The sequence below is a fragment of the Paramisgurnus dabryanus genome, chromosome 1 (assembly GCF_030506205.2).
Source record: "Paramisgurnus dabryanus chromosome 1, PD_genome_1.1, whole genome shotgun sequence".
Taxonomy (NCBI): Eukaryota; Metazoa; Chordata; class Actinopteri; order Cypriniformes; family Cobitidae; genus Paramisgurnus; species Paramisgurnus dabryanus.
The window spans coordinates 38,935,025-38,948,717 of NC_133337.1; the positions used below are offsets into that span (position 1 = coordinate 38,935,025).

At 37.0% G+C, this 13,693-nt stretch overlaps 1 protein-coding gene across 9 annotated transcripts in view; it reads left to right on the plus strand.

The window, feature by feature from the left end:
• The first annotated feature begins 3,704 nt into the window (after nt 1-3,704).
• The window catches only part of LOC135757588 (calcium-activated potassium channel subunit alpha-1a-like), a 77,477-nt gene continuing 67,488 nt past the window's right edge, over nt 3,705-13,693 (plus strand). For 4 of the 9 annotated variants that reach the window (XM_065272183.2, XM_065272185.2, XM_065272186.2 and 1 more), the window contains exon 1: nt 3,707-4,395. In XM_065272183.2, coding sequence (XP_065128255.2) covers nt 4,102-4,395 — 294 coding nt within the window. In that variant the 5' untranslated portion in view covers nt 3,707-4,101. Of the gene's footprint in view, nt 4,396-13,693 lie in introns of all 9 variants that reach the window. The other 5 variants (XM_065272181.2, XM_065272184.2, XM_065272182.2 and 2 more) reach the window with 2 other exon arrangements.

A 13,693-nucleotide genomic window follows, 5' to 3' on the forward strand; every position in this document is an offset into this window, starting at 1 on the left:
CTTTTGTGTTCATCAGACTAAAGAAACTCATACAGGTTATAAACAACATAAAGGTTAGGAAATTATGACAGATTTTTCATTTTTATGTGAACTATAGAGAGTACGTTATCACCCAGCCCTAAATACAACGCAACACACACACACATACACACCCATATATGTTGACTCATTGTACAGTATGTGTTTTGACAGATAGCATTATCTTCTGTTCACTGGGTTTTCTCTGTGGTATCACTCGTTTATGAGGTCTTTCCTGTAGTTATTCATGTTTACACAGCTGATGTTTATAAACCAGTTTACTTGAATGTTTAACTTCATGTATCCGTTCACGCTCATGTGAATGATCTACACTTTATACTGACTCTGTGTTAAAGGGTTCGTTCACACCCAAAAATGATCATTCTGTCATTATGTTTGCGCCTCAAACCCATTTGACTTTCTGCTGTATATCACATAGAGAGACGCTTGTTAATGTCATCACTTCAGGTTTGATGTTACTGTTGATTCTTTGTGCCTTATATATATATATATATATAAGATCTGGTGAGTAGATGATGACAGAATTGTAATTTTGGGGTGAAGCCTCTCTTGAAGCTTTAATGTAGCAGTTTCTTCTTTCATTGTCTTTTAAATGTTCTTTTTAATTATTTAAACAAAAAATGCAATAATCTGCTGCATGTTCATTTCACTATAAACTCGAATTATTTTGTTTCATTTGAACTCTAATGTAGTTGTTTATAGTAGTGTGAGTTTTAAGCACAGCTAAAGGTTTTATCACTATTTTCTTGAAAACCAACGTGCCAAATTGTTTCCTCTGCTCTCTGCCTGTATTTTGCACTTCAGTTAGATAATCCCAGAAAATCCTGGTTAATCCTCACAATAGTTAAACTCAGGATAGGTTTGGTACTGCATTAGTCCTTCTATATACTGTAAACCTTTCATGTTACTTACGTCTGAATGTTGAAAAAATGTTACCTGTCGGTGTGAAATCACTTCCTGTTTTGTACCTATATTGACCGATGGATTGATTGTCTGTGACACAGAAAGACACTTCTTTCACATGTTAAAATTAGAGACAAATAATGTTTCACTTACAGCCTTATAACTGCCAATAGTGATGCTGATGTTAATCATTAATTTCACGTAGCATGTGTTTATAGTTTTACAACAGCCTGGTACTATCACATTTAAAAACACTAAAGAAATGTGATTTTGTAACTGTTATGTTAATAAAGTCTATGATTTAATGTTTTATAGATGTTCATCTTAACCTTTCAAATGTCACTGTCTCACAGGTGGGAACAGTGGCAGCCCGTGACTGCTCATCCGAGGAGTGTTATGTGTGTTTTCAAAATATGTGTTTGTTGTGTCATGTGACCATGTGCACGTGTTTTGTCAAAATAAGTGCCTGCTGCACACGCGTCAAAACCGTTTATGATAAAAGAGACACTCACGTTCACAAAATACACGCAAGACACTCCCTTAACAGTAAACTTTGATTACACATGAGATTATGTGTAAACGTGAGCGTCTCTTTTATAACACATGATGCAAGCACACGAACTCACGATATTTTTAAAAAGGAACCACACACATGAAGGGCTACATACATGTTGTGACGAACTTTGCATCGAGCGCCCTCGAAAAAAGAAGTCACCGGCCGCCACTGAGCGGGGACGTTTGGCATTACGCATTTAAAACAATATTGTCTATTGTTTTCTACTATATATATATATATACATATGAATTATATATGTATTCATAATTCCAAGATCTTAAAAAATCTGGACAAAATATATGTATTATTGGAAAGCTCATAAGAGTTTACTTTTCATATTTCAAAACCTTTTTGCATTAATAATGATACTGTGACTTTAATTTATTAATTTGTGATTTGTGGCCTTAGTTGGTAAAACCACTAAAAGTGAAATCTCATTGTTTGTGTTTTGTTTTTTAGCATTTTGGAAGAAAAACATTTTCATGGGTTTTAAATGTAAAATATATACTTTATTGTATTATTTTAACTTTTTAAAATAAACTTAAACTATAATTTAGTTTATAATTAATTGAACTCAATAATTTATTGGAACCTTAAAATGTTTATTCTACACTCACCTAAAGGATTATTAGGAACACCGGTTCAATTTCTCATAAATGCAATGGTGTAATGGTGTGGGGGATGTTTTCTTGACACACTTTAGGCTCCTTAGTGCCAATTGGGCATCATTTAAATGCCACGGCCTACCTGAGCATTGTTTCTGACCATGTCCATCCCTTTATGACCACCATGTACTCATCCTCTGATGGCTACTTCCAGTAGGAAAATGCACCATGTCACAAAGCTCGAATCATTTCAAATTGGTTTCTTGAACATGACAATGAGTTCACTGTACTAAAATGTCCCCCACAGTCACCAGATCTCAACCCAATAGAGCATCTTTGAGATGTGGTGGAACGGGAGCTTCGTGGCCTGAATGTGCATCCCACAAATCTCCATCAACTACGAGATGCTATCCTATCAATATGGGTCAACATTTCTAAAGAACGCTTTCAGCACCTTATTGAATCAATGACACGTAGAATTAAAGCAGTTCTGAAGTTGAAAGGGGGTCAAACACAGTATTAGTATGGTGTTCCTAATAATCCTTTAGGTGAGTGTATAATAGTGATAAACTCATTGTGGCCTGTGTATTTGTTTTTGAGTATAACAAGATATAATATTTAAACAGTAACTATAAATGAAAAACCCTAGCAAGCCTCAGATGTAGTCAACTGATCCTAAACAGGGTCGAGTGATGTTTGCACATGTTTATTGTTTTGTTTATCCAGTGGATGATGTGGGAGTCGCAGTTCTGCTGTACGGTCACCAGATGTCGTGAGATGCTGTGTGTCTGTGTGATGATGATTATATAAAGATTACACATGAAGTGACGCTGTTCTTCAGCAGCAGATGGAAGATTATTTTTTATCAAGCAGAAGAGAAAAGAGGAATTAACTCCATGTTAATCCACAATGAGTAAATATATGTTTCTCTTTAAACTTACAAAATATCAACAAACTAGCCAACCTCATGATGTAAAATGTTTATTAAGTCACTTTCCCAAGTGTTGGTAAACCTGTTTGTTCATTGTGTGAATAATTTCTTTTGGTTTACACAATAATAATAATAATAATAAATGTTTGTATCCTTGTGTAAATAATCTGTTTTTTTTTTTAATCAACAGATTCCTGAGTTTTGCTTTATTTTACAGGACTGATTCATGTAAATATACACCTTAATAGACAAATGCAAATGTTTATCTAATAAACCTACAATATTATGGATTAAAAATATATACTTAAAAGTGAAGTAACTAGGCGAATTGATTACCAGTTTAACTGCAAATATAATGGTTAAGTTGTAGTATAGGCCACTGTACTGCCCAAATAAAAAAATGGTTATTCTAGTTAAACCATGCGTAATAGTGGCCAAATAGACTATTAAAAATCATTGAAACATGAGATAAAAGATGAATATTTGAGTTGGAGACGTTCAGATGGACTAGCTCCGCCCTCCGGTACCTGTGAATGTGTGCGTAACGGCGAGAACAGCGCACCGGATGAGTTGAAAAAACCGGAGCTGAACGCAACACGTTGCTGAATGAGAGAGAGAGAGAGAGAGAGAGAGAGAGAGAGAGAGAGAGAGAGAGAGAGAGAGAGAGAGAGAGAGAGAGAGAGAGAGAGAGAGAGAGGTGATCGGGCAACAGTCTGTACATTGGAGCGACGAGGATAAACGCGTCCAGTGGCCCGTTGGCGATTGATTCACAACCAATATACTAATAAAAATCATGTGGTTCAGGCGATACATCACCGCACGGCTTCATTTAAAGACGCGATGACGCGTTTCAACTAGTTTGGTGCGTTTAGGACGCGGCGCCGTTACTTTTCCATATATCAGCGAGCGCGTCACCGGTTGCGCACAGAGACACAGCGGCAGAGAGCGCGGCAGTCAGCGGGAGAAAAGTGCGCACGCACGGGCACGCACAAGCGCGGACACCCGCTCTGTAAACATGGCTGATGGTCGTGCGCGGGGCGCTGCCGTGATCTCCAGACACGCACTCGATGCTTCCCGTTAAAGAGGATCAAGACCGTGATGCTGATGCGAAGCGGCTCTCCACAATAATGACCTACTTCATTAACGAGCATTTAAAATCGGGCCCGTCATCGGTTCGGAAGATGGACGTGATCATCCCGTACACGTCTGATGTGCCCTGTGACACGAACGGTCAGCGCATGTGGTGGGCTTTCCTCGCTTCATCCATGGTCACTTTTTTCGGGGGTCTCTTCATCATTCTGCTGTGGAGGACTTTCAAGTACCTGTGGACTGTGTGCTGCCACTGCAGGGGTAAAAAGAAGGTAAAACACATCAACAGCACCTGATCCACAAACAGTTTGGACACACACGACTGAATTACAGTATATTTCTCATAAATCTTTTGATCAAAATGCTTGTGCAGTTTTGTAAACATAATACGGTGAATTCTTCCTTTCTATAATTAAGTAATGAGTTTAATAAGTTACTTTAAATGATTATTATATGAAAAAAGTTTTTTATAGTCTGTAAAATATAACGCATTATTAAAAGTGAAGAAAAAGCAGAAGGAGAGTTAAAGAGAAAGTCATGACAGTATAAAGTCTGTAAGAGTCACTGTGAATAATACTGTGACAGTGGCTCAAATATACAGTAAGAGGATCAGTGTTTAGTGTCTTTTATAATGAGAGTTAATATTTGACCTGTGCTCTTGTGGACTGATGGAAAATAAATACAATCTTCTTAACTTTTAATATAAACTTTTGACATAAATTCACTTTTGTGCTGATGTAAAATATTTCATGAGCTAGATACCACTGGGAGCTTTTTAAAGACATTTTTACATAAATGCATGTACAAATTGTTGGATACCGTGTTTATATATAATATAATATTTTGAATATGAATTTCCAAAAAACCACACAGAACCCAAGAAAACAAAAGAAGAGTTATTAGGAGTTTGTGTGGATGATTCTCAGTCTTTCACATCCGTTCCTTTAGTCCATCACTTAATTTAGCATTTCCATCATTTGAATTAAAAGCTATGGTATTATTCAGTGGGTTTGTTTGTGATTGTTTACATACAGACTGTTATATTCAGATGTGAGGTTTCTAAACAAGTATTTGAGCAGAATTTGCTGACATCTGAGCAGTTTCTATGTTTTTTCCATGCATTTGCATTTACATTTAGGCATTTAGCAGACGCTTTTGTCCAAAGTGACTAACAAAGGTTAGGAAAGGAATGAAAGCGCTATGTCAAAGGCAGGCAATAGTACAAAAGGTGCTTAAACAAGATACATTTTGAAACCATACCTGTTGAGAGAGTTAGTTTAGGTATTGAAGATACAACGGCTCCCCGTGACAGACTTTGCACAGTTTGGTTTAGGGAGAACGAGGATAAGGCACTGGCCGGCGCATGTTTTTGGAAATCGATGCACTGAATCTCTTACTCTGACCAAATTGATACCCCGAACATCATCAAAAGCATGAGCATTGCGTCTATGCAGTCTATGCAACTAGTGTATTTTAACTGGTTGCTAGGGTGTTGCTATGCGGTTGCTTAAGCTGGGGACACACCTAAGGATTTGCACAAAGATTATGAATGTAATTTGGTCATATTAAATAATCATTCCAAGTGTTTTCCAGTTTTGCTCAGTCTTTATTTACAGTCTTAAGTTCAAATCATTAAGTGTGTGTTGTCTAATGATTCTAGTCTTCAACTTTAAGAACAGTCTTTCTCACAAAGATTTTATCAAACGTGTTTAATATTTGCGACTGGGACCGGACAATGAAAAGTTAAACAAGAAGGCAATGCAGAATGTCCAGTCTTGACTAATCAGTCATTAAATGTGTTGTGCAAGTTTGTGCTGCTTTCTGACTGTCAAAGATTAAAATCTGCTCCAGTCACTAGAAACAATCCTTAAGTGTGTTGTGTTGTGTCCAGTCTTAGTATGTTTTAGCAAGTCCTTAGGTGGGTCCAGCTTTACAAGTTAAACTTTAATGGTCTATGATCTGCTCTTTCATGTGTTTTATCTAATCAAACAATAGTTACAATGAAGCACATGAGGTAAAGACGCGTGTGTGGCCACATGGCCGTTCATATCTGTAGCATAAAAGATTGTACCAAAGTTAAGTGCACAATGTGTAAGAAATAGTTTCAGTCAAATTTTAGCAAAGTATTTTAAAGTCAGTATGTTCCTGAAAAACTACAGCTGGGCAGCGGAGCTTCAAGGAGCATAAACATGAAATGTGTGCAAGCCATTGTGATGTGATGAATGAAAGCAGAAACACTGTAGGGTGACGTTAAAGATCATTTGAATTAGTTTGAATAACATACACTGATGATCTGTGGACAGTAATTGAATCATGATTTCAATGTTTATTATTATCAGTGTTGAAGTTTGTGTATGAACTTGTGTCCACTGTAGATGTGTTTATAAGAAATAAACGACTAATAAACTTATTATATTTAACAAACAGTAATGTGTTTGAATGAAGTAAGCGCATGAAGCAAACTGTTGTGATGAGATCAATTAAATGTATGTTATAGTCAGAGCGGGACGCTTTTCTGACAGCTGAGGTGTTGTGAGATCTTTGCTTGCGTTTTTCCTCGTGTTTGACATGGAGCCAATGGTCAAGAATAGGTTTGAGTTTTCACTGGCATTGTGTAGTACACTTACACACACACACACACACACACACACACACACACACACACACACACACACACACACACACACATGCACGCACACAGCTGTTGCTTTCATTATGGTCCGGTCAAACATAGCTGTGTTAGTTGGGCGAGAGATTACTGAACACCTCTTTTCTCAAGTTTAATGGCCCTGATCACAGCACAAACACACAGCTTTGATTTAAAATCATAAATGTTTTATTGTGAAACTTAAACATTATTTTTTCATCAGTAAGGCCACACACACTGTGCTTAAACTAGGGATGGGACGGTATGAACATTTCATATCATGATTAGTGACCAAAGTTATAACGGTTATCAATATTATCATTACTTTGTTAAAAAGAGATAGAAATGTTCAAAAAGAACTGATACACACACTGAAAACTTTTGAACAATTTTTTTTTTGAAAATCACAATTTAATATTTCATGTCCCTGAAATTATTTCTGTGGTAAAAATAAATAAGTCTGTCTAATAAGTTTACAGTGAATGAATACAATACATTATCCCTTAAATGCCTTCTTGTTCAAAAAACTTTGCGTCAAGCTGATTCTGGCTGGACAGGATTTACCGCAAGTTTTCAAAATCACGGTAATCAAACACAGTTGTAATAATAATTACATTTTAAACAATAATACTAACCGTCAGGACATTTTATTGTGGTTAATCATGAAACCGGTAATCGTCCGATCCCTAGCTGACACACATCATGATGTGGTTGTGTTATATTTGCTTTTAGGTGTTTATGTTTTTTCTTATATATTTTAAGGGTGTCGGCATGATGTCACACAACCTGTCTGTGTTAACTTCTGTCTGATTTGACTGGATTCATTCATGCTACAATAATGTCAAGTTTGTTTGGACTTACGACTTTTAACAAAAGGTTATTCTTGTGGTCTTTTAAAAGTTAATGGGTTGTTACACCAGACTTTAAGCATGCGGACATTTTTCAGACGATACTGCAGATATGGACGGGGAGCGTTTTATCCATTTTTGCTTTTAGGCAAGGAGAAGGGTCACACTGTTATGTACCGGTTTTCAACATGTCTCCATGTTATATGAACACGCATGTCAGAGTTCACCAGACACAAAGCTTGCGTTTCAAGTCTTATGTGGATAAATGGAAGTCAAAGGGAATGAAAAGTGTGAGCACCCCTTCAAGTGCTTCATTGTCATTAATATAACTTCACAATCTTGTCAAATGTAACTTAACATTTCGGGTTAAAATGTGACCTGATCAGTGAACCTAACATAAATGATATATTCTGTTTATCTTCTCTCATGTTATGGTTCCATACATGTTTATTCTTCCTTAAGCTATCATGCCACATGTGTGTGTGTGTGTGTGTGTGTGTGTATGTTATACAGAAAAGCACAATTACATAACTGGATACTTCCCAGCTCAATAATGAATATGCTGCCTGTTGCCTAGCAACAAGCAGCTGATTCACACACATGCACACACACATGCACACACCTGTTAGAGTGCTTGTTTTTCACCACAAATGTGCAGAATCTACAGATGTCAAACTAACACAATGACGCACACTCTTATATGATGATCAGTAGAGCTCATTGTTTATTAATTGATGATGTTAACTACATTTGTCTTTGAAGAACTCAATAGCTACAATGTTGCAGTGTTGTGGATGGTTGCTATGCAGTTGCTAGGGTATTCTAAGTGGCTGCTAGGGCTTTGCTATGTGGTTGTAACTCAAGTTATTGTGAAACAACCCCTGAGTCCTAGCTCGCATACTATTCATCCTAAATAATATTTAAAATTAAAATGAGTAGGGAGAGCGGGACACAAAGTAACACTTTTTGGCTTTGACTCTAGTTAGATGAATCATTTATTTACACATTCAACACACACATCTCTGCTACAAATAAACACCTAAAGTTTGTTTGTGGGATTTACTGTTATTGTACAATTACACCGAAAGTGACAGGAGTGCAAACGTTACCCCATAGGTGGGATATCATTGTAACAAACAGAGGGTTTGTTGTAACACCCAATAGAAAATTTTGTTTAAACACAAATAATTCAATCAAATTCTGTCTATCTACTAAAGGTGGATATTGTTTCTATATCTGCCTATAATCTGGGTTCCCACGGGTCCTTGAAAGTTTTGGAATCTGGGGGGAAATTCAAGGCCCTGGGAAGTGTTTGAAAATGTACATACATAGATACAGGTCATTGAAAGTGCTTGAATCTATTTTATGCAAGAAGTTTTCTGAAAAAAAAATCTATATTATTCCCTGTGAAGTGTAGATTTTTTTAAGCACACGTGCTAAACTGTTGGCTTTAAATGCTTATATCTTCTGTATGTGAATGTTGATTCATACCAAAATGCTTTTTTTGCATAGTTGTGTTTGACACATGAAAACGTCTCGGGTTACGTATGTAACTGTTGTTCTCTGAGAAGGGAACGAGACGCTGCGTCTCCCTTGCCATACTTCCTGCATCCCTGTAAAGTCGTCTTTGGCAATATTTCAGATAGCGATATACTTCCTGGCTCCCGCGTCACCCTGTCTTTGTCATTAAGCCTCACCATTGGTTGAATTTGATATACACATTCAGGCACACTTACCCCTGGAGGGGTACCCAAAGTGTCACCGCAGTGAAGCAGCGCGAGTTCCCTCGAAAGGGAACTGTAACAATGTATCTTAAAAGGTAACACGATGTAACTTTGTTCTCACTTGAAATGTGTCTCCACATTTAGTCCTTAAATTTGAGTGTATTGGACATGGAATGTCCTTGAAAGGTCCTTGAATTTAAAGTTAACTAAGTTGTGGAAACCCTGTATACTATAGATACACACACATTCATCCATCCATGATCCTTCATCTAACCATCCCTGTATGATGCAGCAATGCATAGAAATAGATTTAAGACAAAAAAAAAATCATATTAATTTTGAGTTATTTCCCCTGATATTGTGTTAATAGTTATCATGTTTTAGTGATTAAAATAATATAAGGTTGGATTTGACTTACACACAGAAATAAAAACACATAAGATGAAAAAATTTACTTTGTTCACACTCTTTGTTCAATATCTTAACCAAAACACATCAAAACTTTTCATAAATTCACAGGAGATCTTCTGACAGTAAGAGAAAAAGACCAAAAAACGACCCTATAAAAATATGTAAAGTAGTCGTGTTAATATTAACCCTGCGTTAGTTTGTGCCCCTCTCACCCGTATATCTCAAATCATAGTGTGGTCCACACTTCTCAGCAGTGTGCACTCAAATATATTTTCACATCACCAAACATTTGAATATTTTTTGTATAAGTAGTTGAAATAGGATCCAGCAAATCATTTAAGTTTATAATGTAACAGGCGCTGATGTAGAATAAAGTACACGGTGTGAACCCTGAGCGTGTGTGATTATGAACTAAATAAAATCTTTATTTGTGGCGTCCTGTTGACTTTCACAGTAAACAGTAAGTTTGAGTTTTTCCTTATGTAGCGTGAAATGTTAAATAAACACACAATTCAGTGCTAAATGTTAATAGTGCACCACCTATAGAAGAGTTTGTGTGTCCCTTTGTTTTTGTATGCGTCATATTTAATACTCGGTCAGTTTACTCTTCTGTATCTCTATAGATGATCACAGGTGTACAGTCAAGCAGATAAGATCTGTTTCCAAACGCTCACATCAACAAACAGAGACCTTCTGTCCAACGGTAACATGTTAACCATGACGCTGACCCACTGTTTGACTTACACACAACATGCACACGCACACGCACACAATCTTATGCTGTTGTTGAAACTCTCACATGAACTGCATTTATTTAATTTTGTATATATTTATTATTATCCGAGATAAATGTTGTCTCTATAACCTGAAGAGTTGTTCTCAGTCATTATTTGTGTTGTGTTTTGTGTAGTTTTGTGTTCATCACACTATTATGTGTTGTGTGGTGCAGTGTGTAGTTTTGTGTTCATGTTTGCCGGGTGTGATGAGTGTTAGGGTGCGTGTGTGTGTTTAAAGTGTGTTATTGTTTTGGGGAGGATGATGTCTGTCTGCACATTGTCTGGTATGAAGATAAAAGCACTCTCTCTCTTTTCCTCTCTCTCTCTCTCTCTCTCTCTCTTTCATCTCTCTCTCTCTTTCTCTCTCTCGCTTGCTCTCGCTCTCTCTCTCTCTCACACAATCTCTCTGCAAATCACACAAACAGTCCCATTAGCTAAACACCATTAAGAAGGAGGTCACTGCCAAATCTACTTTCACAATCCCTCCCTCCCTTCCTCCCTTACTTCTCTTTCTCTTTGTTTCTTTCTTTCACTTTATCTCTAAATGAACAACAACTTCATAGATTGGAGTCTGTGTCACATCTGTGTCTGTATTTGTCATGTAATGTTTGTCTGAAACGTGCACTACATCAGGGCTTATTAAAAAAATTATTTGTGTTATATTTAAGTTTATTACACGGCTTACACTGATTGGCCAGTCACTACATTTGTAGATTTGTTATTTTAGAACATATACTTTATTCATTCATTACATGCATGAACAGAAGAAAGAAAAGAAACAGGATAAAGAAAATTTTATGATATCTGTCACTTATTTATGCACATGTAAAAAAAGAAGAAAAAAAAACGACTACATAAGTGGATCAACCCAAATCCTCACCCCAAACACCAAAAATGATCAATCCTACCTATCTTTATATTTAATTATCATCATCTTAAGCATATTAGTCATCATTTTTCTTATAACCTTCCTGTATTTTTTTCTTATACAAATTCTTAAATTTACAAACACTTTTGCAGCACTTCAGTTCATAGTCCAAGGTGTTCCACAGTTTAACTCCATAAATGGACAAACACCACATTTGAAAAACTTTACCGATTTTTATTTAGTATTTTGCTTCTAACATTAATTTGCACATTGATAGTTAAATGTTTTTCTATATTTGTTTTATATTTACCGAAACTATTGTGGTGAGTCGTGTCTGTACGTGTGTGTTTGTGAAAGTTCTGTTCTGGATTTGTGAGATGATTTTGATCAGCGTCAGGTCTTTAGAAATCATATGCACCAGTTTGTATAATGAATGCGTGGCACTTTCTCTGTCAGTTAATTAAGTAAATGGCTCTGCGGTGAGCTGTGATTTATGGATTATGATTCAGACTCTGATGGATATGAAATCAAGCCGGCCAAGAGCTGAGATGGAGAAAATGTTTTCCAGAGAGTCTTTAGAAACTGTGGCCATTCAACGAACACTTGTCAGAATAGCTCACATTCATAAATGAGATTGTCTGATGGCTCCCGACAGCCTGATTAATAATAGGACTTTGGTTTATGAATGAATGTGATTTTTTGCCAAATGAAGCATTTCTCAGCCCAAATTTGCTCCTCCAGATGGAGCGGTTTTGAAGGATGCAAGTGCATGAAGAAGAGTTGATGTGATACAGAAGCATTAGAAAGAATTGAGATGCACCTGCTGTTTACATCGCTGTTTATTTACATGTGTTGTGATCTGTAAATCTGATAACTATATCTGATAAGCTGCTGTTATCTGACAACTTTACTGTACTGTGTAACTCCACCGCTGTGATCCAAACACCAGGATTTATTCTTTAAAACACTGACAGTGCTTTTCATTTCATTAGCATTTTGATAAATCTCTACTGGGACGCTTAATAAAAAAGTTTCTTAAACATCCCATTTAGATAAAAGTTTTGACTTATCGCTGTAGCTTGGCTCTGTGAATAGTAATTTATTATGTCGTGCAAATAGCACTGGGTCTGATTTGCATATACAAAAGCATTTATCCCATGAGAAATGACAGGGATTTCATTTAATTACGTTTGCTGTGGTGCCGAAGCAGATTCGTTAGCATTTCCATTCATCTGAAAAGCTCTTCTGGCTCATCTCACCCGATGTACGTGACCTGTTTGCTGTCGTCTGTGCTTGAGGCTTCTGGCCATGTGTTTTTAAAGACCATCACCTGAGCTTTAAATGAAGGTTTTGTTTCTGTAGCTCAGCATTGCGAGAGCAGCACAAAATTTCACGGGTTCAATCCAATGCAACATAATGTTTACCTTGTATTGCACTGTAAGTCACTTTGGATGAAAGCATCTGCCAAATGCATGAATGTAAATGACCAGCAAATATTTCCATTGTTTACATCATATGTGTGTGTACTGTGTATAATAATTATGTATATAAATACACTCACCTACAATCAATACACTAAATATCAGTCACTGTTTGACCCCCTTTTACCTTCAGAACTGCCTAAATTTTACGTGGCATTGATTCAACAAGGTGCTGAAAGCATTCTTTAGAAATGTTGGCCCATATTGAACGCATAGCATCTTGCAGTTGATGGAGATTTGTGGGATGCACATCCAGGGCACGAAGCTCCCGTTCCACCACATCCAAAAGATGCTCTATTGGGTTGAGATCTGGTGACTGTGGGGGCCATTTTAATACAATGAACTCATTGTCATGTTCAAGAAACCAATTTGAAATGATTCAAGCTTTGTGACATGGTGCATTATCCTGCTGGAAGTAGCCATCAGAGGATGGGTACATGGTGGTCATAAAGGGATGGGCATGGTCAGAAACAATGCTCAGGTAGGCCGTGGCATTTAAACGATTAAAACAATTGGCACTTAGGGGCATAAAGTGTGCCAAGAAAACATCCCCCACACCATTACACCACCACCACCAGCCTGCAAAGTGATAACAAGGCATGATGGATCCATGTTCTCATTTTGTTTACGACAATTTTGACTCTAACATCTGAATGTCTCAACAGAAACAAGACTCATCAGACCAGGCAACATTTTTCCAGTCTTCAACTGTCCAATTTTTCCCTTTCACACCATTCTTTGTAAACCCTGGAAATGGTTGTGCATGAAAATCCCAGTAACTGGGATTACTCAGACCGGCCCGTCTGGCACCAACA